At 44.8% G+C, this 27,738-nt stretch overlaps 2 protein-coding genes across 2 annotated transcripts in view; one reads left to right on the forward strand and one right to left on the reverse strand.

Moving 5' to 3' along the window:
• The window catches only part of CSMD2 (CUB and Sushi multiple domains 2), a 593,647-nt gene that overhangs the window by 324,943 nt on the left and 240,966 nt on the right, over nucleotides 1–27,738 (reverse strand). The gene's annotated exons all lie outside the window — the stretch shown is intronic.
• On the forward strand, nucleotides 8,566–9,310 carry HMGB4 (high mobility group box 4). The gene has a single exon (XM_032877164.1). It carries the CDS (start codon nucleotides 8,700–8,702, stop codon nucleotides 9,279–9,281), a length of 582 nt encoding a protein of 193 aa, XP_032733055.1. The 5' UTR covers nucleotides 8,566–8,699; the 3' UTR covers nucleotides 9,282–9,310.

Below are 27,738 nucleotides of genomic sequence, written 5' to 3' on the forward strand. Positions count from 1 at the left end.
ATCAACAAATCTAGAAAGACTTCCAGATGCTTAATTGTGAAATTCACAAATCATAATCTTAGACAAGAGGTCCTAAGGGCAGCTGGGGGAAGAGATTCCTTATGTACAGAGGAAGGTCCATCAGAATAACATCAGACCTGTCCACAGAAATCTGGCAAGCCAGAAAGGGCTGGAAAGACATATTCAGGGCACTAAATGAGAAGAACATGCAGCCAAGAATACTTTATCCAGCAAGGCTGACATTCAAAATGGATGGAGAGATAAAGACCTTCTAAGACTGGCAAGGTTCAAAAGAGTATGTGGCCACCAAGCCGGCAGAATAAGAAATATTAAGGGGAGGGTTCTATAAAAGAAGAAAGAATTGAAGAGTGACATAGAACAGAAATTTGCACAATCTATAGAAACAAGGACTTCTCAGGCAACATGATGTCAATAAAAACTTATCTTTCAATAATCACTTGCACAATGTGAACAGCCTAAATGCTCCCATAAAAAGGAACAGGGTTGCAGACTGGATAAAGTGACAAGACCTGTCCACATGCTGTCTACAAGAGACACGTTTGGAACCTAAAGATACATCCAGACTGAAAGTAAAGGGATGGAGAACAATCTTTCATGCCAACAGGCCTCAAAAGAAAGCTGGGGTAGCAATTCTCATATCAGATAAATTAGACTTTAAGCTAAAGACTGTAGTCAGAGATAAAGAAGGACACTACATCATTCTTAAAGGTTCTATCCACCAAGAAGATCTAACAATTATAAGTATTTATGCCCCCAATATGGGAGCAGCCAACTACATAAGCCAACTGTTAATCAGGATAAAGAATTATATTGATATGAACACATTAATTGTAGGGGATCTTAACACGCCACTCTCCGCAATAGACAGATCATCTAAGCAGAAAATCAATAAATAAACAAGAACTTTGAATTACACATTGGACCAGATAGACCTCATATATAGAACATTCGAATGTTTCATATATATAGAACATTCTAACCTAAAACAACAAAAAACTCATTCTTCTTGAGTGCACATGGAACTTTCTTGAAAATAGACCACATACGGGGTCACAAATCAGGGCTCAACTGATACCAAAAGATTGAGATTATTCCCTGCATATTCTCAGACTACAATGCTTTGAAAACTGGAACTCAACCACAATAAAAAGTTTAGAAGGAATTCAAACACTTGGAAGCTAACGACCACCCTGCTTAAGAATGTTTGGATCAACCAGGAAATCAAAGAACTTAAACAATTCATGGAAACCAATGAGAATAAAGACACATCACTTCACTTCCAGAAACAAGACGAAAATCCCTTCCTTTAGTTCTAATTAGAAAAAGCTCACTGGAGGCCTCCAAGTAGTCCCGCTGGGGGGTGTGCCCATGCCTGGGGCCAAGAGCATAGGCCCCCACTGGAACTATTTCGAGGACAGTTCTCTAAAAGAAGGGATGTGCTTAGAAGGAGGGAGTGGCCAGTGCTAGGAAGACCAAATGAAAGATACTCATGTTGGTTGAAGGAGGCAGGGAGCTGGACAAAAAGATCAGGGACCACTCTTCCTACTCTGTGGCATAATCGAGTATTTTTGTCAAGGCCTGCGAGGGATATCCAGTCATACTTTGCTGTGGGCGTTCTCTCCCCAAAATTGGTATTATTCTAGACCTCATCCTCTCTTCCTTTGCTGTGTCCTACCGGAGGTAAGTAGGCATGCCTGGACCTTGCCATGCTCATCCCATGCTTGTGCTTGATCATCTGTTCCATTTCTTGTCCATTGTCCACTAAGCCACTGGACTAGGTGCGGACACTTCACTTCAGCTTTGACCAACCTGTGTTCTAAACAGTAGACCCAGGTTCTGTTTGTACCTGCACATGCTGGTGTGGTTCTATGGGCTATCCACGTCAGTCTACCTGCTAGACTCAGGACATTCCATGACCTGGGGTAAACTGACCGGATCCATCTGGAACAAGAGATCCATCAACGCAAATGAGAAAAGTGTCCCCTGAATCCCTCAAATGTTGAGATTTAGACACATTATTATTATTATTATTATTATTATTATTATTATTATTCCATCTGCCCTCCTACTGCAATACTTGGCCTTGTTCCCTTCTGGCTTTCTCCTCTCCTTGGTCCTAGCCAGTGGAGTTCCTAGACTCCCAATAGTGGCAAAACACATGGACTTAAGAGTCAAACCAACTTGAGTCTGAGGCCTGGCTCTGCCACTCATTGCTGTGTGGCCCTGGAAAAATTAATCTCTCTCTCTCTCTAGGCTTTTCTGGAGATGATATACTTAAAACATTACCATCATTCTTTTTTTTTTAAATTTTTTAAAAACTTTATTTTCAGCTAACAGTATTCATTGTTTTTGCACCACACCCCGTGCTCCATGCAATCCGTGCCCTCTCCAATACCCACCACCTGGTTCCCCCAACCTCCTCCCCCCCCGCCCCTTCAAATCCCTCAGATTGTTTTTCAGAGTCCATAGTCTCTCATGATTCACCTCCCCTTCCAATTTCCCTCAACTCCCTTCTCCTCTCTAACTCCCCATTACCGTCATTCTTATTAAAATATGATATGGTCACATGAGATTGAGTAATAGTTCTTGGCATGAGGTTAGTGCCAAAGAGCCTAAGCCTACTGTTTACGACCCTGCCTTTCCCACCAGTCTGGCTTCCAGGAAATTTCAGATGCCTCTCTCTACCACCACCTCCTTTCCTAAGACATATCCATCCTTCAGATGCTGCTTATAAGTGGCCATCAAAGAATCAGTGACATTGCTCCACAACTCACAGCTATTTGTTGAGATGTGTGTGCATGTGCACACATATATGAGTGGCGAATGAGTGAGTGAATGAACTGAAAGAATCTAAGAGTGAATTAATTGGTAAGCAAACGAGTGAATTAGTGACTTAATGAGTCAGCAAGTGCATGAAGAAGAGTGTTTAAAATTGAGCAGACCATGCTCCTTGGTCCCACAACTAATCCAATAAGTGGTGGCATAAATTTTTAATCTTTATTATTATAAGCAGGGGTTAAGAACAGCACAGGAAACATTACAGACCACCAGCTGGATGAGAAAGACACTGTATTCCTTCCCTATTTCTGCTTTAACAAATTTTTACAAATTTTGTGGCCTGAAAGAACACACTTGTCTTAAAAGTTCTGGGTGGTGGGTGGGGGGAAGGGCAGGAGCCCAAAATGGGTATCATGGAGCCAAGATCAAGGTGTCTGCAGGGCTGTGCTCTCTGGAGCTCTAGGGGGGGGGATCTGTTTGCTGGCCTTGCCCAGCCTCTAGTGGTCACCTTGTTTCTTGGCTTGTGGTCTCTTTCTCAACCTTCAAAGCTGACTGTACCACATCTTCAGATCTCTGACTCTGACTCTCTGCATCTGTCACTGCATCTCCATCTCAGACTTCTACACTTCTACCTTCCTCTTACAGGGACCCAGGTGATTACAGCAGGTCCACCCATGTAACCCAGGGTAATCCTGTCATTCCAAATCCTTAACATAATCACATCTGCAAAGTTCCTTTTGCCATGGAAGGTAACACAATCATGGGTTTTGAGGTTTCAGATGTGGGTGTCCCTGTGGAGCCATTTTCTGCCTACCATGGATACTCCACTCAGAGGGTATGTGTAGGCAGATTCCCACCCCACAAGAAGATGGGCAGGAGGGGGATGAAGGAAGCATCAAAGCATTTATCAGATGCCCAAGTCAGGTACCTTTGCTCTTCTTCTTGTTTGAGCACTGGGATTTATTATCATTATTATTATTTTAATTTAAATTCAACAATTAACGTATAATGTATTACTGGTTTCAGAGGTAGAAGTCAGGGATCAATCAGTCTTATATAATACCCTTGAGCGCTGGGATTTTTGAAACCTCCTCAGGTGGTTCCAGCATGTCCTGCAATTCAGAGAACACTGTGATGGAAGATATGCCAAGAGCACATGTTGCTATGGTTGAGGGTCAAATCTGCCCAGAGATTTCTGGAGGAGATGGATCAAGAGCAGGGTATCTCAACTGTGGGTACACATTACTGTCAGCAAGGGAGATTTCCGAAAGACTTTATTTTGAAATAAGAATAGAGTTGCAGGTTGCGGGGGCACGTGGGAGGCTCAGTGGGTTAAAGCCTCTGCCTTCGGCTCAGGTCATGATCCCAGGGTCCTGGGATCGAGGCCCACATCGGGCTTTCTGCTCGGCAGGGAGACTGCTTCCCCCTCTCTCTCTGCCTGCCTCTCTGCCTACTTGTGATCTCTGTCTGACTTGTGATCTCTGTCTGTGAAATAAATAAATAAAATCTTAAAAAAAAAAGCATTGCAGATGACAAAGACAGTACAAAAATTTCCTATAGACCCAATCACCCAGCTTCCTCTAACATTAGTGTCTTATATAACCATGGTAGACGTACCAGAAGTTGACATTAGCTCAGTGGAAGACTTCATTCAGATGTCCCCAGTCTTTCCACTAATGTGTTTTCTCTTGGTCCACCATCCAGTCCATCAATTCCCAGAGACCTGAGACATTAAGTCTACTTGATTTCTAATCTGGTTCTGTTTCTCAGGCTTTCCTTGCTTTCTTGACACTTTTGAAGGGTACTAGTCAAGTGTTTTGTAGAATACCCCTTAATTTGGGTTTGTCTAATATTTTCTCAGGATTAGACCGGGGTTATGCAATTGGGGGAAGAATATCATTATTGGTTAGGGTGGTATCTGCCAGCTTTCTCCACTGGAAAGGTACAATTTGTCCTTTTCCACACACTATTCATTAGAAGTGAGTCCCTACATCTGGCCCATTTGGTAAAGGGGTACTGGTTCCGTTGTTCCCATCACTGCAGTTAGTTCCTATCCACGGCTTTGTTACCATCTCACTGCTCTTTACTGATAAGGTAGTAATGAGCAATACCCAGAACATAATTAGCAAAGCTAGAACTTTAATTCATGTCTGCCTGGCTCCCAAGGCCATGTTCTTTCCACTTCATGTTACCAATGCTAAATCAAGGGGATCTGATTGGATTTGTATTCAAGGTGAGAGCTCCCCCTCAGCTTGCCTACGTAGTGTTTTTCAAATCAGTCCATGGACTGTAACCCATAGTGGGTCATGAGACCAATCTGTAGGTCTGTAGGCACTTTGAATAACAAAATAGACCATAACAGAATAAAATAGAAAATACTACTTCACACACATAGTAAGTATAATTTGTTATATTGTTTCTGTAAACTCTGTGTTTAGAGAACTTCATCTTTAAAATAGGGATAAAAATAGCAGCCCTGCCACCACCCCCAACCCCCACCCAACTCCCCTGCCCAGGGGCACCTAGTGGTGCAGTTGGTTAAGTATCCAACTCTTGGTTTCAGCTTCGGGAGTGATTTCAGGGACGTGAGATCAAGGCCAGCATCAGACTCTATGCTCAGCAGAGTCTGCTTGAGACTCTCTCTCCTTCTGCCCCTCCCTTGCCCCATGCTGGCTCTCTCTCTAAAATAAATAAATAAATAAATAAATAAATAAATAAATAAATAAATCTTTAAAAAAAATAGCATCCCTAACACACACAGTTGTTACAAAGATTAAATGATTTGATATAGGTAAAGTGCTTGGAACAGAGACAGGCACACACGACGCATTATATCAATATTATGAAGTACAGACATGCACAAATGGGTCGTGATGTAAAATATAAATCTTATTGTAAGCTGCAATGAACAAATTTGAAAACACTGAACTCACAGCTCTAGATTGGGATGGTAGCAGTTTACGATGTCCAGGCACCTGCCTGTTTTTGTGAAGTTACTTGGGGGCACAGCCAGGCTTATCGATGTATGTATTGTCTGTGGCTACTTTGGAGCAACAATGGTAGAATTGAGTATGTCCAATAAAAACCACAGGGCCCACAAAGCTGAAAATCTTTCTTATCTGGCTTTCCAGACCAATGTCCCTGCCTAGAGGTCATCTTATAATATAAGGGATATTAGATGCCTCTATGGAGGCCATGTGGCCCTGTTCTGTTATTACCCTGGCAGGCACGCTTACCCCTGCAGAACATTCTAGGCTGTGAGACCACTGGGTCCTTGGGCCTCAAGAAGCTCAATAGCCTTTGACCCTGGACCTATGCCCATACTTGCTTTATTTATCCACCTCCATTGCTGCTTATGATGGAAAGCCAGAAACATGGCACATCGGTCAGAGTCCCAGCAGGAACCAGATGGCCACTCAAATGAGCATAATTTGAGGAGTGTTTAATAAAGAGGCTATTTACAAAGGGAAGGGCAAGGTGTAGGAAAGCCACAAGGGACAGCAGAGTAAAAGCAGAGCTCTTACCGCCTTGGCAAGAGAAGACAAGGAAAGGGAGCAATTCCTAAACCTGGAAGGAGCCAGTCATTTAGAAAGGAAAACTTGATAGGAGCCAAGACCTTCAGTCCAGGGTCTGAGAGCCAGCTCCAGGTGACCTCTGGAGGGGGAAGCCAGGAGAATGAATGTCCTGGAATCACCTTTCTCTCCCTGATCTACTGTTGGGGTCCACAGTGACCAAACTGAAATGGAAGCCACAGGGCATGAGATCCACTGATGTGGTCCATCTGGGTCAGCCTCCCAGGGCACAGAAGATAGTGAAGAAGTTTGGAAAGCCTCAGCTACCAGAGCACATAGCATCGACTTAGAAAGCTAGCCGTACTGACCCTCCCTAAGGTTCTCCAGACATTTCCCCCACTTCATCCCTCCAAGGTGAGACTGTGGCCCAAGCATCACAGGGTGGCTGTAGCTTTTACCTTCTACCACCTTGTCTTCATAGACATGCTAGGCTCCAGATGATTATCATAGGGTTAGTCCTTCTGAATCTTTTCATCATGAGAAGGGTAGAAGATCATGAACGGAGGCACAAATGAGCTGTTGGGGTTTTTGTGAGACTGAGCAGAGTCGGATTCATGTCCACAGACATCGGCCAAATTCTTTCTCACAACCTGTCCTTCCATCTTGGAAAGGAGCTATGTCCTATTGACCTTGGCAACCTAGCTCAAATCCAACAAATAGGTGAGCCAACTCCTGGCCTTCGGAGAAAGAACCAGAGTGAAAAACAACTTAGCATGCTGAGAAATGTTCTCAGAGTAATTTGTTCCCCCTGCCAGACCTCTTGGCCCCATCACTAGCCCAGGCTTCCTCGGCTGGCATCTGAGATATTATAGGCCTCTAAATGCAGCCGCAATTATATATATACCTCTACAGCATGCCATCTGGAGGGTCCTTCCTGGCCGGTCCAAAGCACCCATTTTACAGATATGAAATCAGAGGCTCACAGGAAGGAAGGAGCTAGCATCAGTAGCCCAGCTGCCTTGTGACAGAGCTGGGGCTCAAATTCAGGACTGGGGACTCTCATTAGTTTCCATCTTTATTTTACAGAAGATGGAAGTTGCAGTCAGTCTCAGAGGCTTGGGAATGGACTGGGAGCCCTGGAAATGTGGTCTAGTCTTAGGCAAGTTTCCCTGTCAGGCTAAGTCGCTGAAGATACACACCAGAGTCATTGGCCCCCAAGGCACCACTTCTAAGGACTGAGAAAGAAACACAAGCTTGAGTCAAGCAAATCAGTCCAAATTCAGACTCCCACCTGTTAGGCTATTTTACCCTAACTTTTCTGCTAATGAGGCTCCATTTTGTAGTCCTATAAATTTGGCACTATTGTCAACCACTGAGTTATATGAACCCTGGTCCCATACAAGCAATGCCCTCAAAGTGTCCAAAGGTCACAAGATGACCCTTTTATTGTTTCTTTTTCCTTCCATTGGAAGACTAGTGGAATATGGGCAATGGCTTTCACACAAAGTCAAAAGCTGACAAGTGTGAGTGTAGCCATTAGAGCTCTGTACTCTAAGCCCGAGAGCCAATGACCCCAGAGATGAGAGCAGGAAGGCCTCCTGACGGCCAAGGATTTGACCCCATTTTCACGGCCTCAAGTGTATTGAGTAAAACCCCTCAAGGTTCTCCTCCCTCTGCCCACCCCATCCCAGTTTCTTCAGAGAAATGAAGAGTTCAGATGTATATAGCCCAAGTGCTCAGGTTTTAAATTAGACAACTTTGTCCTGACAGGAACCGAGTCACGGCTGTCATACCTCATTATTTTTAGAGTTACTACTAAACTCTTTGAACGGCATGAGCTGCCACCATTCAAGGCAAACAGAAAGACTTCACATTTTATCATGACAGCCCTGGAGCCATCCACCTCCTCACGTTCATTATATCCATCCTGACTTCAGAAGGGATCATGCGGCGTCTTGACAATCTTACGGTGAGGAAGGCAGACCCCATGGCTCATTACTACATCCGAGGGACTGAAATCTCCTATAGTTGAGCAAAGCCCATGGCCTCCAGGACATCAAGGAGAAATATTCCATTGAAAGTTACTACTTCCAAACCACCCCTGGGTGAACCACCATCTCACATGAGAAGCAGAAAAAAATGGACCCTCCAGTAGCCAACCAATAAGAGGAGCTGTAAGCTAATGCCACAGGCTGGTGAATGATGTCACAATCCCTCCTCTGATGCAATAATGCCACCACCACTGAAAAGGCTGAGCTGTGACCATAGCTCTTGCAGAGGGAAAAATTCACCACAAGCAGGGCACCTTCTAGATTGCTCCTGGAGTGTGGAGACAGAAGTCTCTGCTGTCCAAGTTACTGAATCCAGAAAAAAAAAAAAAATGACCTTATGAACATGGGAAAAGAAATCCAGATAAGGCCCAAGGCAAATGTTTCTTCTTACATCCACTTTTTGCTGAATTACAGGAACAAGTTCAAGGAGCAGCAGCCAAATACCTACCTTGGCTTTAAAGAGTTCTCTAGAAAGTGTTCGGAAAAATGGAAGTCCATCTCAAAGAACGAAAAGGCCAAATATGAAGCTCTGGCCAAGCTCGACAAAGCCCGGTATCAGGAAGAGATGATGAATTATGTTGGCAAGAAGAAGAAGCGGAGAAAACGGGACCCCCAAGCACCCAGACGCCCCCCATCATCCTTCCTGCTCTTCTGCCAAGACCACTTTGCCCGGCTGAAGAGGGAGAATCCGAGCTGGTCAGTAGTGCAGGTGGCAAGGGCCTCAGGAAAGATGTGGTCTGCGAAAACAGATGCTGAAAAGCAGCCATATGAGCAAAGAGCAGCTCTCCTGAGAGCCAAATACCAGGAGGAATTGGAAATCTACCGCAAACAATGTAATGCCAGGAAGGGCCTCCAAGGGTCAGCTAAGAACCAGCGCAGAAGGAAAACTGACTCAGACAAAGCTGATGGATCCAATTAGAAATAAATGCCATTCAACTGTATTGCCCATCGCTGGTCTCCTGTGTGACATTAGTGCGGCCACTGTTGCTGCTGCCTTGAGGAAGTGAGTCGGGTGGCAGTTGAGATTGGGACTTGGAAGCTGATCCTGGGGAGGGCCGGGTTTGAGAAAAGGGCAAAGGGGTCCAAGGCAATGTGTGAGGTCAGTAGCTACGGAGCTCGGCTTGGGCAGGTGGGATGGGAGTTTCCAGGTCTATAGTGGAAGTCACAGAGGTAGGGCATCTTGGTTGCAAGTGGTTATCGAGGGTAGAGGACTGACCCTCCTCTGGGTTGGGTAAATGGATGCCAGTCCTGCCATCATCCTTACCAGCAGGGCCAGAAGGCCTGGAGTTCAGGTCAGACTCCTAATTGAGGCCCCAGCAGAGGTTGGGAAACTGGAGTTGAGGTGGGCTTTGGAGTACCTGGTTCCTCCAGTAATTCCAGAGCTGCTCCTCCAGCTGAGCCTTAGGTATCATCAGCGGGCCAGGAGGAGACCTCAGGGTTGGTTCCTGCTCTGGTGGGGATGAAAACACATGGCTGATTTTATGAATGTGGGCATCTGACTCCGCCCAAGTCCTCTAAACTAGAGAAAACCCTGGTTTTGGTGGGCACCCACCCAATCAGTTGTCTGTGGTTAGAAGCACAGCACACATGGAGTGGACATTTACTGCCTTTATGTCCACCCAGCATCCATTCCTTCTCCTCTTCTTCACAGCACCCTCCTCTGAAGTCCCCTGGTCATGCTGATTGGTTCAGTTACAGGCATGTGACCCAGGGTGTCCAATCAGAGGGGACCACAGGACTTGTGCCAGGAGTCCTAGGGGAGAGCCCTGTCCTGAGGCTACTGTAAGCCATCTGCCTTTTTCTTGGGCCAAAATGTTAGTCCCTTGGCAACAGAGTGTAATCTTGGACTTTTCATTGAAGATGAGCCCAAATGTTTTTTTTTTTTTTCCTTTCCTTTCTTTTTTATTTATTTTTTTGGTCTAAGGTATTTTGAATTAGGATTCTGCCATTTAAAATGAGACTAAAGTGGTCATTTGGCACAAATAGGACTGTTCTGTGTCTGTGCTGTATTCTTCAGGCGACATATCATGAGCAGTGCTTCATCTCAATCAATAGAAGTTGGTATGAAATATTGTGAAACGGCTATTGACTTCTTGACATCAAAAAGACTGGGCCAAAAGACAAAATTGCTTTTTTGTCACTGCGTTATGCATGCAACAGACTTCCTTAATTCTACCTCCACTCCTGTTCCAGGATGGACTTAGACTTTGTCCTCTACCACTTTTTGAACTTTTATTCTCAAAACAAAAGTAAAAATACATACTTTTGAAAAAATCTTACAGAACTAGAGAGCCTTTAGGGAATAGAAGGTAATACAGTGGAGTGATTTAGAAGTTCAAGGTCTGGAGTCAGGCCATTTATGGAACACTCACATATGCCAGATCCTGTGTTGGTTACTGCATAGTCTACTATGTGGTACTACATAGTCTGTTGCATAGACTACTGTCAGGTTCCTGCCCTGAACTTTCCTTCTGGTGAGAAGGATGTGAGCATAAACTACAGCACTACAAGGCGTGATGAAAATGAAGGCAACTCAGAGTGTAGGGGGCAGGAGTGGGTATCCCCTACCAAGGAGACCTTTGAAGTCTTCAGGGATGAAGCAGCTTTATCCTACTTGGCAAACTTGTACTGCTGCTGGCAAGATTCCTGTTTCCCATTTCCCATTTCCTACAGCTGTTGTTCCAACTTGGCTCTGCTTCCCCTCCATCCCAACCCCCTCTCTCTCAGGAGATGCCCTCATTTTCTGTCTCATTGAGAAAACAGAGATCATCAAACATAAGCGTTCTCAGTGTTCTTCTTTCTCAACATGTAATCCATACCCATCCCTTCCTCCTGATCTCAAGTCTTATAGGGAGCTAGAACACACTTGTTACCCCCTTCCCCTGCCTCCCTCAGGCCCTTGCTCCTCACTCTAAAGATGCAAATCCTTTAGCCCTCTAAGCTTGCACAGGTTGGCTTGGTGCTATGATACAGATAGTTCTGATCTTAATGTTTGCAGGACCTTGGTCAAGTTCTTTCCTCTGTGTTATCCCCTGTGCAATGGGGATGATGCTCACCTTACAGGTTGTTTTAGTAAATAAATGATATAATACATGCAAAAGCATTTGGCATAGTCCTTGACACCTAATATGTAATGTGGTGGGCATCCTCTAGGATGGCTGTCTCATAATCCCCCCTGCCGGTGTCCATACCCACGTACGTACGATCTTTTCTTAAATATGGGCAGGACCTGTGACTTGCTCTTAACCAAGTGAATGGAGAAAAAAGAGATGAGCTGTGACCTCTGTGATTATGTAATGATGTATAAAACTTCATCTTGCTACTTGATTTGCTCTAGAGACTTTTCTAGCATGATGAAGAGGCCAAGCTGGGGAAACTCACATGGCAAGGAACTGTGATAAGTCTCTAGGAGCTGAGGGTGGCATCAGACCAACAGTCAGCAAAAAATTAAAGCTCCCAGTCCAGTCCTACAACCACAAGGAACTGAGTGTTTTAGCAATCACATAAGCTGGGAAGTGAGTCCTTCCCCAGTTGAGCCTTCACATGAGAACAAAGTCCTGGTTGATATCTTGACTGCAGCCTTGTGAGGTCTCACAGCTAAACCAAGCTATTACCAGATTCCTGACCCACAGAAACTGGGAGACAATGAATGTGTGTTGTTTTAAGCCATTAAGTGTATGGTAATTTGTCTCATGGTAACAGATAACCAATAGAGTGATCAATAAAAGCCAGCTTCCTTATAATTTTAGAAGAGACTGTCTTTAACCTTATTTCTCCCTCTAGCTTCTACTTTGTCTGTTTAATTTCCTTTCCTTGGTATCCTCTTGAAGGTGGAGGAGACCCTCCTCCCCACAGTGGATTAGAGCCTGACTTCTACTCCTCTGTAGTGGTTCTTGTTGAGTTGTCTTGCTTCCAGCCTGACCTGTGGGCTCTTGGTGGGGAGCAGCTGTGTGTTATACCACACTCCACTCTGGGAAGAGGGCCACCACATAGAGAGGCCCAGCTCTCCTGCTGCCCCTTTCTGGTTTCCTGTGTGATTAATTATGTGAATGTGGGTGGCCAAGTCAGAGTTTTGACAACAGTCTGCACCACCCCTGCTGAAGACGAACTCCATTAACATTCCTTTATGAAAAAGTCGACAGGAGGGTGTGAATCTGCAGGCTTCTAATGACTGTAATGTAATAACAGTGAGGCGGAGGGAGGGAAAGAGTAGGAAGAGAAGGGGGGCCAGGACTAAGACAGTGGGATAGAGAAGAAGCAGGCAAGGAATCTGGTATGGTGCCAGCACTCCAGACCCATTCAGCTGGGCTCTGTGCCCCTGTCCTTGGGAAGAGGAAGGCAGTCTCTTTGGGTCTATCACTGTCTCGATGAATGAATCACTGCACTCTGATCCTTCTCTCCTAAAGATTTTCCTATGTTCACTTATTCATTCATTTATTCATTTATTCAACAAATATTTATGTAAATCTTATGCCTGAAATATACCAAGAACTGTTCTGGTGCTAGGAATACAGCAAGGTCCCTGATCTCTTATATTCCAGGGAGGGACAGACAGATAACAAGTCAACAAATAAATACACCAGATCATTTTTTGATAGTGTCAAGTGCTCCAAAGAAAATAAACAAGGGTAATGAGATAAACAATGACAAGTGAGGTTGAGGGCACTTTAAATCAGTGGTCAAAGATGACATTTGGATTCAGGTTTAAAGGACAAGGAACTGGGCATGCCAAGGTCTGAAGAAAGAGTTCTTTAAGCTGCAGGACAGCTAGTGCAAAGGTCCTGAGGCAGAAGTGAGCTTGGCATATTAGAGGGAGAGTAGGGAGGCCTGACTGACATGGTGTGAGATGCAGCTGGAGTGAGGCAGGTCTCAGAAAGGAGTTTATTTGAAATCTAAGTGCAATGGGGAGCCATAGAGTTTTCTGCAGGAAGAGCCACGTGCTTCCACTTTGACTTCTGGTTATTGGTCATTCTAGCATTTTCAGAAACTATCAGTACCAAAAAGGGGATGCTAGCCCCTCCAAGGATTTCAAGAGCAAGAGATAAGGCTAACAAATATCAAACCCATGACATTTTTCTTTTTTGGATGGGAAATAATCAGGAGTCTCTACTTGGTACTTGCTGGAGAAGCTGTAAGCTGAAAATCAAATGTGGAAAGGATAAAACTTCTAGCCCTGTGATTAATTTTCCCAGGGATGGGGAAAAGGGTGGACATGGGTGGCAGAATGTTCCATAAAGACTCTTCTTCCCAGGTTTCATATTTGCATATGAACAGCTTCTGCTGGACCAGAGGCTCTCAACCTTGAGCCTACATTAGAATTACCTCAGAGCTTGTTAGCACACAGATTGCTAGGCCCCACTCCTAGAATTTGATTCAATTTTTCTGGGAGTTGGACCTAGAATTTGCATTTCTAAAAGTTCCCAGGTGACACTGATGCTACCAGTCCAAGGCCCACAGGGGAATTCTTCTCCCTCTTGCAACCTGAGCATTCACTTGGAAGAGTAATAAGAAATGAGACTTATCTGCCTAATGAGTTTGAGAAGAGGAGCTCACCATACCCTTCTTTCTCCGCCCCCCACCACCTTAGCTGCAGAATGTGTTCAGGTCTGCACTTTAATTAGTTCATTGGTAATAGAGGGGACAGGCTGATCCTCATCTGTCTTTCTCCTGCAACTGCCACTGATTCCAAACCTGACAGGAATGAGCATATTTATTTATTGGGTTTGCCTCAAATCTCAACAGAGGAGTTGATCCCAGTTGCAAAACAACTGATTACCATCTAGAACCCACAACTGTGTTGGGATCTCTTTTTTTAAAATATTTATGTATTTATTTGAAAGAGAGAGACAGAGCAAGAGCAGGGGGTTTGGGGGCAGAGGGACAGGGAAAAGCGGACCCCCTGCTGGGTGGGAAGCCCCAAACAGGGCTCAGTTCTGGGACTCTGGGATCATGGCCTGAGCCAAAGGCAGACACTTAACCAGCTGAGCCACCCAGGCACCTGCTGTGTTGGGATCTTATAATAGATTTTACCTTCCACTAAATCATCAATTGTTTGAGGATCAAAAGATCCAGTTTCTGGGCTGTTAAGCTCAAGGATTTGGTCCATGGGCAGGGCATGGTTTTGGGGAGAAATCACCAAGGCAATGACACTCTCCTGTCCTCTAATCACACTCCCCCAAATTATACTTGCCCTACAGGTGTGCTGGAGAATAAATGATATGTGTATCATTGTAAATGAGGTCTGGTGTGTGGGAAGTATCCTGTGAATGAGGGTTCCTGCCCTGGACTCTAAAGGATGGTTTAAAGAAGGTGAGAACAACATAGAAAAGGGCAGTTGAAGCAGGAGGAAACCTAGCCAGGGACCAAAAGGGGAATGTGTGATGTTCCAGGTTGGCTGGCCTTGATCTCTGGGTTGGTGGGATGCCATGAACATTCTCATGTGGCCATCCTCTTGTAAGTTTCCATGCACTAGCTCTCACTACCCATTGCTCCCTTTCCAATCCTTTCTCTGCTCTGGCTGCCTGATGGATGTTGTAAGACTTCCCCTTCAACAGTAAAACCTTTCAGTGGTTGCCCATCGCCTGTGGGAGTCTGACGCAGCATAATCAAACCTTGCTGCCTCTGTACTGTTGCCCACACCCAGCTTCTCGAGTAGCTCCCAGAGATCCTCACCTCCTGGTATTCACACCCTTGTCTGATTCCTCCCTTTAAGTGTGGGCTGGACCTAATGACTGACTTCTGATGAACGGAATAGGGCAAAAGTGATAAGACATCACTTCTCTGCTAGTGACTAAGCTACTAAACATAATCTCCATTGCTTGCTCAAAGCAAATGGATATGTGGAAAGTTGTCCTGTGGAGAGGCTCATGTGGCAAGGAACTGAGGCTGGCTTGCCTGCTGGGAGGGAATCCTCCCCACAACCATGAAGTAGCTCAGAGGCGGACCACTCCCAGGCTCCCATGCGCACCTTTCCTGCAGCTTTTTGACAGACCCAGATCAGCCACACCTGATTCCTGACTCACGGAAACCAGGCTGACAGATGTTGTTTTGTGCTATGGTTTAGGGTAATTTCTTATAAACCAAAAGAGAGAATAATACAAATTGTGGTACCAAAAGAGGCATAGTATCATGAAAAATATCTCAAATGTAAGGTGGCTTTGGAACCAGAGCATGGGTGGAGGCAGGGAATATTTTGTGAAGCTTGTTAGAAAAATCTGGACTTTGAGGGTGCTGCCAGTGAAGGCTGAAAAGGCAATGAGGACATGTTTTTGGAAACTGGAGAGAGGGGATCCTTGTGATGTAGTGCCAGAAAGCTTAGCAATACTGTTGTGTGCAGTTATGTGGAAAGGAAAACACATACCCACTCAGCAATCCAGCTAAGGAGATGTCCAAGCAAAGTGTCGAAGGCATGGCCAGTTTATTCTTGCCACTTCGGTGAGAAGGGAGATAAACTGAGGGAAAGATTGTTAAAAAGGAGCAAGGGCCTGATAGTTTTGAAAACTCTCAGACCCTCAAGACAGCAAAGGATGCTAAAATCAAACAGCTTTCCAGCACTGTCAGGGAAAGGTGGTCTGGAGATAAGTGAAGGTGTGACTGTCTAGCTGTTGGGTGAAACGTCAGGAAGATCAAAAGAGCATAGTGTTGAGCCAACAATTACACTACTAGGTATTTACCCAAAGGATACAAATGTTGTGATGTGAAGGGGTACCTGTACCCCAGTGTTCATAGCAGCAATGTATACAATAGCCAAACTATGGAAAGAGCCTAGATGTCCACTGACAGATGAATGGACAAAGAAGATGAGGTATATATATATATACAGTGGATTATGCAACCATCAATGAATTGAAATCTTACCATTTGCAATGATGTGGGTGGAACTAGAGGGTATTATACTAAGTGAAGTAAGTCAATCAGAGAAAGACAATGATCTTATCATTTCACTCTTATATGTGGCATATAAGAAATAGGACAGAAGATCATAGGGGAAGGGAGGGAAAATTGAATGGGAAGAAATCAGAGATGGAGACAAACCATGAGAGACTCTTAACTCTAGGAAACAGAGGGTTGCTGGAGGGGAGATGGGTGGGGGGATGGGGTAATTGGGTGACAGGCATTAAGGAGGGCACTTAATTTAATAAGCACTGGGTGTTATATGCAACTGATGAATTACTAAACCCTACATCTGAAACTAATGATGTACTATATGCTGACTAATTGAATTTAAATTCAAAAAAAGGGGATAATGTCATTCAGACATAGAAGGCCCTTTAAAGAGATTAGGGTGGGTCTCACAGGCCCTCTAGATCAAACAGCAGGGCCTCTGGGAAGCATCAGAGCATCATTCCTTGGTTGTTTTAGCAGAACCTCAAGACAGAGACAGCATGAAAAAAAGAGGTCAGTGGACTCCCCAAATTCTCAACATATGCTTTCTTCCATGAGAAAGACAAAAATGACTCAGAGGAAGGAAACAGGAGCTCAGAATGTGGATTTGCAACTCATGGGGAATGATTCCTAGATCTTGAAAGTAATCAAGAAAGTTCTTATATTTTCCTGGATGGATTTCAGAATTGTTATGGACCAGAGACTCCTTTATGCCTCACATTCTCCTCCCCCCTTTTTGAGTAAGAATGTCTTTAAGCATGACGCTATGCCTGTTGAATCGCTGTGTGTTGGGTACGTGGTGGCAGGCAATGCTTCTCTCTCTGGTTTTGTATAACCAGAATTACAGATCCAGAGTAGCAGTCTTCTAGAACCTGCCTTTGAGGAATGACACCCAGGAACCTCGTCCATACCTGAACATGATTTAGGTGATGATGTTCTGGACTCTGAGCTGATGCTATCATGGGATGAGACTCTGTGGGACCTGAGGAAGGGACAACTGCATTTTGCATGTGGAAGGAGAAGGAGTTGGGGACCAGAGTGCAGCCGGTAATAAGGCAGCTTCAGAAATGACCCCATGATCTGCATTTCCAGGCATTTGTGTCCTTGGTCAATCTCCTCCCCTTTGTGTGGGCTGGACCTAGTGACCTGTTTCTAACAAGTAGGATACAGCTAAAGTGGTAGGCTATTGCTTTTGAGATGAGGTTATAAAGGACCAGGCCTCCTGGTCTCATTCTCTCCTTCTCAGACTTGCTCTGATGAAGTAAGCAGCCATGTTGAAAGTCACCCGAGGCACTAAGGTGGTCTCCCTGATCAACAGCACTGGGGCACCCAATCCTTCAATCACATGAACAAGCTTAGAAGGCACCTTCTTCCCCAACTGAGCTTTGAGAGGACTGCACCTCTGGCAGACACCTTCATTGCAGCTTTGTGAGAAACCCTGAGCTAGAGGACACAGCTAAGCCCCACCCAGATTCCTAATACACAGAACATGTGAGACAACAAACACTGCTTAAGACCTTAAGTTCTGGGGCAATTTGTTATGCACCAAAAGGTGTTTAATATTCCCACCTGGAGGCCCTGCTACATGATATTTCCCCCAGAAACATGATACCCTCAACTTCTCCTCAGGGCCTTTTCACATGCTACTCTTGGCTGGGATCCTCCTCCTTACCGTTTAGGTCTGGTAAACTTCCACCATCAGATGAAAGTCAGGTCAGGTGTCCCTTCCTCCAGGAAGTCCTCTTTGACTCTCCTACCCTCCTTTGTGCTCCCACAGCATATCACCATCCCACTGCAGATCACATTGTATTACCTGTTTGTCTCCTGGACTTGTGGAGAAGGGCAAGGACCTTGCCTTATTCATCCCGGTACCCTTAAAAATCTAACACAATTCCTGAAATGCATTCAAATAATAATAGTAAACATTTATTGCATTCCTATGCCATGCTGCTACTGTTTGAGGCGATTCAGATGTAATTATTTTATTTGATAATAAACCCAATGAGGCAAGAACTTTAAACACCCCTGTTTTGCAGGCGGGGGACTGAGAATCCCTGCTAGGTGCTCAGTGCCTGCTGGCTGGAATCACGACAGCCACGTTGCTCCTCTTGTCCTGTGGCTGGCAGTGGTCGGTCCCCTCCTTGCAGGAGCTCTGCAAACAGCAGAGTTGGCCCAGAAGGGCTCCTGAGCACCAAGACACATACTCTGTGCTCAACTGGTTACATCGTTTTGTATTTCCAGAGAAATACCTGGATCTATCTCTTGGCACCTCCAAGAAAGGGCTTGGCTGGCATCCAGAGGATTTATTTGGCACTAGAAACCACACCTCCAGCTCTCTGCTCACAGCTGTGTCTCTGGCCCACAGGCAGAATAAGAATTTTCCTACCCCTCACACCCTGTCATTATAAACCATGTAAATTCCTTGATACTCATGTTGAAATGAACAGATGTGGCTCTGTATTTTTAATGCATTATCTGCAATTAGCAGCAGTGGGCATGGAAGAGCTCTGCCAGCCCTGGAGCTGCCCCTTGCAGATGCAGCTGTGAGTACATTTGTGCAGAGGACTCTGGCCAGACTCCTCTGGCGAGTGGGAGAGGGAACTTCCATCTGCACAGTGTCTTCTCTGCCAGGCAGAAAGAGGACTGGTGAAGCCCGATCGTCATTCCACTGCCCGCCTGGCCTCCCCTCCACCCACCTTGCTGTTGAAACACTCTGAGAGGCTGTCTTCCAAGAGGGGCCCCAGCGGGCAGATGGCAGTCCCAAAAGTCATGGGTGGTAAAAGTATTCACAGGCTTGTGGTCTGTCCAAAGAGGGACATTTTTGGCAATAAATACAATGCTACTAACTAGCCTGGTACTTTCTAGGTACCAGGCCCTGTTTCTAAATGCTCTTCAGGAATCATCATATTTAATTCCAGAAGCAGTGTGGAGTCCCACCCCACCTAAAAAAAACACAGCCAAAGACCGCCAGGAATCTACCTGTATTGAGCAAACTTGGCATTATTGGCTTGTAGCAATGAGAGAGAATGTGCACCACTGGGAACCATGGAAGGGGGGGGGTCTCAGTGAGGTGGAGAGGGGGAGGGGGAGGTCTCAATGAGGGTGTTGGAAAGAACCTACTGAGGATTTGGGCTTTTGTTAGGTGATCTGGGGAGGGCTCAAGAAAGTGGAGCTTTGCTCTGGATTAGCTGTTGTCAAGACGTAGGTGTATTTCTATGACTGGGGACTTCATAAATATTCTCTAGAAGGCAGGAGGAATGAAGCAAGACTAAAGTTGCAATTGCTAAAGCACCAGTTGTCATGTACGTTAGCCAAGATGCAAAGGGAGGGGAGCATTTTTGTGTTTTGGTAATGTTCTTGCTTGTGTTGGAGTTCAGACGTGATTATGAAGTAGTCTTGTTTTTATCTTAATCCATCATGGTCATGAAGCGGCCTGTCTGATGCTGACATTTATGTTCAACGGGCACCACCATGGTCTGGTGTGGGTGCCAGGCCAGTTCCCAGCAAAGGGGTAGCCTGATGATGCCAGGCCACTTTCTGGCCCTTAGGGGCTGTTGTTCTCCTCCTTAGCAGGCACCGTGATTGTGCCAACTTAGAGAAATAGAGAAACTGAGGCTCAGATTATTGTCATAGCCAGGAAGTGGTGCTGTGATTCCAAGGTCACTGAAACTAACTTGGGTGGGTGCCAAGGGGCTCAGTAGAGGAAACTTGGTGGGGAGAGGGAGATGATTATGGGAAGCAAGGCAGACCATGAAGGAGACTGGCCACAATAGAGAATAGAAAGAACATAGGACTTAGAGTCAGAGATCACTTTAGAAATTTATCCCTGCCACTTACTAGCTAGGTGGTCCTAGGCAATTTATTGAACATCAGAGATTCCATTTCTTCTGCCTGTTGGGAATATAAAAATATGTTTTCCAGGGCTATTGGGAGTCTAAAATGAAAAGACACGGGATAGAGTACCTAGGCAACCCCTGGGAACAAAAGAGACCATTATGTGCTTCCCCTGTATGCCAGACACTGTTTTAAGTACCTCACATGTGTTGACTCCTTTGATACAGCAACCCCATGAGGCAGATTCTATCCTAATCTATAGTTTGCAGGTGGGAAGATGGAATACAGAGAGGTTAAGCAATAGATCCAAGGTCACAAAGCAATCAAGTAGCAGAACTCAGGCATTCTGGCTCTAACATCCTCATTCTCCTTTCATGATAATTGTTGGATCACTGCTCCTTCCCTTCCCTGGCTGCAAGGGTTTCAAGACTCTAGTCAAATTTTGATGGCAATTTAATTCTCTGGAACTCCCCAGGTCCCAGACTTCTGCTTGTGGATGGATCAGAGCTGCTTGCTTGGCTCTGGTTCCAAGCACACTCATTTCCTTTTAGAAGGTCAAAACAATCTTGGCATTACAGATGCTATAGATTCAGGTCACTGTGGTCGATAGATCAAATAAAACATAGCATTGCCTTTTGGCATTTCCATTCCTTTTAGTAAATCCTGAAGTTGCGGGAAAACACTGGGAAATGAATAAAAACTAAAGGGGTTTGGGGAATGGCCCAATGCTGCAGCAGAAACCCTCTTGTGGCAAGACTGGTAAGTGGGCAGAAGGCAAATGGCTGCCTGAGAGGAAATGGGCCAGATGTGGCGGGCTCCCTGGGTCCCAGAACAGTAGAAAGCTGTTTCCACACCACCACGGTCCAAGGGTGACTCCACACTGCCTGGTTCTAACCTGTTGAGAGGATTTATAGGTTGTGTCCCCAGTTCTGGGTTCCTGGGAGACAGGGACTCCTGACTCTAGTAACCAAGTTCCTTCAGGCCACTTGCCATCCCCCACCCATTCCCCTGGCTGTGTTCTGCCACTATGATGGGGCAATGGAATCCTGGAATCCCCACCAACATCCTCTTTGCTCTCTCCTGCCACCCCCGATAATGATCATCAATCTTTTTGAGGCTCATCTGTTCTTAATTATATCTCTAAATCCCAAAGCATCACAACCCTGAGCACTTGGGAAATTTAGCTTAGAGGACTCATAATCATCAGAGTAATCCCCGGTATTTACAGAACTGCCTTCTGCAGAATGTGAAAGCCAGCCAGACAATATAGTAGTGGCGGGGACACCCTGAAATGGCTTTCAAGTTCTCTTCATGGAGTGCTGGGCCTTTTGCTTTATTTTGTTTAGTTCAAGGAGGTAGATGAAAGAAGTTTTCTTCATTTCTTTTTGAGAATGACCCAAGAGAAGAGGGCAAGGTTAGGCTAATGTGGAAGCCATGTCATGGTTTTAGGGCCCAGCCCATGACCTCTTCTAATGGCTACCCTGCTCCTCACCCACCCACTACCACCACCACTGGAGGGGTGGGCTCCAGCAGCCATTCTTGTCCCCGTTGAGTGTGCCTCTTCTTAGTGTCAACTGACTGGATGAGGAGTTAACACTCCATCAACCAGCTGAACAAATCAGATTCTTTCTCTTGATAGCTTGAATCAAGAGATGCAGAAAACTGGAAGTCAGTCTGACCTAGCATCTGGAGGGACCATTTGAGACTGTGTGTACTGATTCACAAGGAGGAAGAGGGGAAGAGACCACATAGTACTGGAGAGAGCTGTTCTTCGGCACTCTCTGTCCTGTGCATTTGTTCAATAAACCCTCTGAATTCCTGAGCCAGGAGCCATCGCATGGGGCCGTTACTGCAGAGAGGTGAGGCATTGGAAGTAACCTAAAACTCCTGCTTTGCTTTCCCTGTCACCACATGCTTTCACTTAGCTTGAGTGGAAGATGAGTCCTGGCCCCATGGACTCCATGTACATGTCACTTGATGGGAACACCTACACTTCCCATCTCATGGGGACAGACTAGATAGCACCACAGGTGAGTGGGAGACCAGCATGCAGTCCTTTCCAGAGACCACCTACTGACCTTGATCAGAAGTCAACACGGGCCTCTCTGGAGTTGCTGAGGTGTGGGGATGGCTGCCCCTGACCTCCCAGCTTGAAGGAGAAGGGCTGAGAAAAGTCCCTACAAAGGAGTCACTGTTATGACACAGTATAGCCCTCCAGTACACCCTATTGATCTGACAGCAGCAGCAGGGGCAGAAGGCAGCAGACACAGAGGCCCTGGGAGCACGATTCGATGAACAGCCCACATTGATCCGTTTACCTGCCTGATGGCTGATGATTCTCTGTGTTTAAAAGACACCTATGGAAAGTCAGAGCTGGAAGGGCACCTTAGGGAGGCCCCACAACAGCCCAGGATTGTCACAAATGGGACAAGTAAGACTCAAAGACATTACTGAGATGTGACCTTTTCGGTTTCAATCAAAGGAGTCCAAAGCTCCCATTGTTTACTGAACAGCTTTGGGGGAGGGAGGAAGAAGGGGGAATGTTTTGCTTTGTAGCCTGATGTGTCCCACAGGGAGGAAAGCAAAGAGAATATATATTTATGTGGAGTCTGTAGGTCTGGATCATAAGCTCTTAGACTAAAAGGAAAGGAACATTCTTACCATGGAGGTAGCAATGTGGTGTCACTAACTCAGAAGCCACATCTCCCCCGCTCCACAGGACACAGACCAGAACAATTGTAGATTTCTCTCAGCTGGAGGTTCCAAATGGAATGTGTGAGACAGTGGCTTCTGTGATGCCAGCTCATGCCCAGCCTTTGCTTTGTCACATATTTGGGCTTAACTTGCCCTGTCTGGGTGCCAGTGAGTCTCCAGGAGGCAATTCATCACAAGCACCTTTCTCTCTTGTCAGATGGATTCTGGAAATAGTCTATTGCCCACCTCCCAAAATTCAACATGCCCTTTGGGATTTAACCACTGCAGGCTTTGTAGTTAACCACCATATCTAAGTGTGGCCCATCTGCCTGACTGCTCTGCTCTGGTCTCTGGTCTCTATTCTTGCTCCCTTGTGGGCTGAGAGACTGGTAAGACACTTTCTGGATGGATGGGCTTTGGCCCTATTCTCCTGCGGGCTGGGATTTATCCTCCTCATCTTTGTCAACCTGCAAGTATCCCTAATGTAAAATTCACACAGGCACCTAGCTCGTGTGCCCACCCCAGTTCCTAAGAATTTGCCTTTCCCAAAGTGCCAGCCCAGATGAGGGTGGAGTTGCCTTTATTTCTTTGGTTGTTGACAGGGACAATCAGTCTGTTTTCAAGTCTTGCTCTAGCCAGCATCACCATAATTACGAGCATTGGCTTTAGAGTAAAAAGTGACAGCTATGTGTAGAAGAATGAAACTCGACCATTGTCTTACACCATACACAGAGATAAACTCAAAATGGATAAAAGACCTCAATGTGAGGCAGGAATCCATCAGAATCCTAGAGGAGAACATAGGCAGTAACCTCTTCGACATCGGCCACAGCAACTTCTTTCAAGATATGTCTCCAAAGGCAAAGGAAACAAAAGCAAAACTGAACTTTTGGGACTTCATCAAGATCAAAAGCTTCTGCATAGCAAAGGAAACAGTCAACAAAACAAAGAGGCAACCCACGGAATGGGAGAAGATATTTGCAAATGACAGTACAGACAAAGGGCTGATATCCAAGATCTATAAAGAACTCCTCAAACTCAACACACACAAAACAGATAATCATGTCAAAAAATGGGCAGAAGACATGAACAGACACTTCTCCAAAGAAGACATACAAATGGCTATCAGACACATGAAAAAATGTTCATCACCACTAGTCATCAGGCAGATTCAATTATCATATGGCTTCCTTTACTTGTGGAGCATAAGGAATAACACAGAGGACATGGAGATACAGAGGAGAAGTGAGTTGGGGGAGACACACCATAATAGACTGTGGACTCTGAGAAACAAACTGAAGGTTTTGGAGGGAAGGGGGCTGGGAGTTTGGGTGAGCCTGGTGGTGGGTATTATGGAGGGCATGTATTGCATGGAGCACTGGATGTGGTGCATAAACAACGAATCCTGGAACACTGAAAAGAAATTTTAAAAAATAAATAAAATTGAGAAAAAAAGTGCTGGCTCTGAATTCTGTCCACACTAGTGACCAACCATATGAACTTGGGTGAGATAATGAACCCCATTCTTTTGAGCCTCACTTTCCTAACCTGTGTAAAGGGTCATTAAAACCTATCCCATGTGACTGGTGCAGAGTAAAGGACAGCATAAAAGGTAATGTGTATGAAGAACTTAGCATAATGAACCACATATGATCCTAACATATAATGTTCACTGCGAGCTTACAACATGTTAAATTCTGTGCAGAGTGCTTTGTAAGTGTCACCTTAATTAATTTGCACAGTAATCTCATGAGATCCTATTATCATGAATTTTTAAAGGAGAAATCCAAGGCTTGGAAAGTTTAAGTAAGTTGTCCAAGGTCAACAGCTGGTCAGTGGTTGAGTAAACACTGACTGTGATCTTGTAGAGATCAAAGATAATGATTTATCTCATTTAATATCCTAGTACAATGCTGAGTGCATAGTAGTCACTCAAAAAATTGTGTTGAATTAATGATTAATGCATTCATGCATTAATCCCAATTCAGTGCTCCTTTGTACAACTGGGTTAAGAGCTCAGTTCTATCAATTTATTGTTTCTCTCTCTCTCTCTCCTTCCCTCCCTCCCTCACTCTCTCCTGCAGTGGGGGCACTAAGCTGTTCATTTTGTTTTATTTCTGTTGGCATTTGTCTTGTTATCCCTAGTATGGCTATTATTAGATGTTTTAATACATTCAAGCCTTCTATCTGCAAGGATACATCATTTCCATACCACCTACCCTTTAATCAGAGAGTACTCATAGATTCAGCACTTTGGACAGAGCTAGGCTTTTTGAGCTAATGTGTAGTCAGTATTGGATTTGCATTTAAAAACTATTTACATTAAATGTGTGACCCACATATGAGAAAATACTGCACTCCCCACTTCTAGCTCAGTGGTTCTGGCTTTCTCTTCCTTCTCATAGTCTATGAGATGAAAAAAGATTGCCATAAAGATTTTATGAGTCCAAGAGAAATATTACTCGAACAGAATTTATTTCCAAGGCATCATCCTGAAAACTGTGGCATGTTGTTTAAAGGGGAAGCAAAGCTCATCCTGGTGGAATTTTTATACTCAAATGAAGTCCAAATGTTACAGAAAATCCTCTTAATGCCTGCCAGGTGAGCAACTTCTTCAATTTGGTTCAAATCAGCAGACAATTTATAGAGTATTTCAGCATCTCTGAGCCTGTGCTTGAAACCAGTGATAAGAGGCAATAAGAATATGATATTTTCCCCACTTGCACTAAGACAAGGAGAAAGGTAGTTTCTGGGTTGGTACTTTTATGCTTTCATACGCCAGCACAAAAATATATTTATGATGCCCAGCACCTGTCAGGCACTGTGCTGCACATTGCAAGGAAAACAAGGCACATTTTCTGCCCCCGAGGACCTATTGTCTGGTAGGAGACAGACAATTTCCCCATGCAAAACACTATGCAGTGAGATAAAAGTTATGATAGAAATAAGTACAAGAGTTTGCCAGTGGGCATACTGAAAGCTTGTTCTAGGAATGTGTGGGATGTCTATTGTCCTTTGCCTACCTGACAAACTCCTATTCATTCTTTAAGAACCCAATCAAATGACCTCTTCTCTGTGACTACTTTCCTGACTCTCCAAAATAGAGTTATTAGTCTTTTCTTCTTGGGGTTCCCACAAAATCTTGAAGAAAGCAAAGAGTGGGGATGACAGAGACTAAATATGTAACTCTTACGTATATATAAAAATTCTGCAGATGTAAAAGAGCAAGAATTAGTTAACTGCCAAGGAGGGGATAGAGATAGTTGAATCGCTCCTTGAAAAACGTAGAGAAGGTCATTCCAGATGGAGAACACAGGAAGGATACAGGCATGACAGGATGATGGTTACGATGTGTTTACAGAATAGCAAGTGGCTCTGAGTGGCTAAAGCAAGGTACTTCGGCATGATGTGCATTGCTGACAAGGATGGGCAGTGGCACAAGACGAAGCTGCTACATTAGGGTGGGGTCAGATTATGAAAATCCTCTGTTAGGAAGTTTGTTCTTGGGATGTCTGGGTGGCTCAGTTGGTTAAGCGTCTGCCTTCGGCTCAGGCCATGATCCCAGGGTCCTGGAATGGAGCCATACATCAGGCTCCTTGCTCAGCAGGGAGCCTGCTTCTCCCTCTGCCTGTTCTGCCTGCAGCTTTCTGTGCTTCTGCTCTCTCTCTCTGACAAATAAATAAATAAAATCTTAAAAAATAAAGAAGTTTGTTCTTCATCTGGTAGATGGTGGGAACTATCAAAATATATTTTACTTATACTGATTTTTCTGCACCTAGAAAGAAATATAGTCTTGTCGTAAAACTTTTGGAAAATATAAGAGAATATTGAAAAATACATTAATACCCCATTCACCCATTTTCCCTTTTTTATGACTTTTACATATGTATGCATGTAAGAAATTTAGTTCATGCTACATATTCAGTTCTATCTGTTAATTTTCACATAATACCATATATTAAATTTTTTTCAATTTCTTTGAAATGAATTGCTACATGTTTTATCAACCAAATGACCACAGTGTAGCTAACCATTGATATTGGGCATATATTGTTTCCCTTCCCCATTGTCATAAATAATACTGCAGTGGACATCCTTGTGTATGTCATTTTATCTCCTCGGGATAAATTCCTAAAACTGGCATGCACATTTTACCTTTCAATCACTACTGTCAAACCGCCTTCTAGAAGGGTTGTGCCAGTTTATAATCCCAGCAAAGAGGTTCAATGACCTGCCTGAGGATTAAAGAGCTTGAGAGTGGGGGGTTGAGAGTTGAATGTGGGCACTGGTGTTCATAGGGCTATGGCAGAGCTTTGCTGGGGAGAGTGGTGAGAGGGGAATTGGGGGGTCAGAGGCGATCAAATCTGGAGGGCTGAAACACACTCTGGTGAAGATGGACGGTCTAATAAAACAGCTTTGAAGGGGGCACCTGAGTGGCTCAGTGGATTAAAGCCTCTGCCTTCAGCTCAGGTCATGATCCCAGGGTCCTGGGATCGAGCCCCACATTGGGCTCTCTGTTCCTCGGGGAGCCTGCTTCCTCCTCTCTCTCTCTGCCTGCCTCTCTGACTACTTGTGATCTCTGTCTGTCAAATAAATAAATAAAATCTTAAAAAAAAATAGCTTTGAAGGACAGGTGGTTTGGCAGACAACACGTGGAATTCCATCCTCTCTCTCTAAAGCTGCCTATGTCCCCACTTCCCACTTGAGTGTGTTCAGACCAAAGAGAATGAAACCTATCTACCTTTCTCTTGGCCATGACTGCCTTGTTGACCCAGGCTTTGGCATTAGCTGGCTGGAATTAGCAGGAAAGGCACATATGAAAACTTGTCTGGTCATGTGAGATAGATTCAGGGAGGATTCCTCATGACTGCCTTCAGTTTACAGAACAACTCAACACGAGGCATGTCTTCTCAGTTCTCTCATCACTAAGAGATGACTCAGTGAGGGATAAAAGATTCAGGATC

Source organism: Lontra canadensis, unplaced genomic scaffold (assembly GCF_010015895.1).
Source record: "Lontra canadensis isolate GAN:19392208 unplaced genomic scaffold, GSC_riverotter_1.0 scaffold60, whole genome shotgun sequence".
NCBI lineage: Eukaryota > Metazoa > Chordata > Mammalia > Carnivora > Mustelidae > Lontra > Lontra canadensis.

Bases quoted from the DNA above. Each gene is read 5' to 3' on its own strand.
- HMGB4 (XM_032877164.1), top strand. From the start codon at position 8,700: ATGAACATGGGAAAAGAAATCCAGATAAGGCCCAAGGCAAATGTTTCT.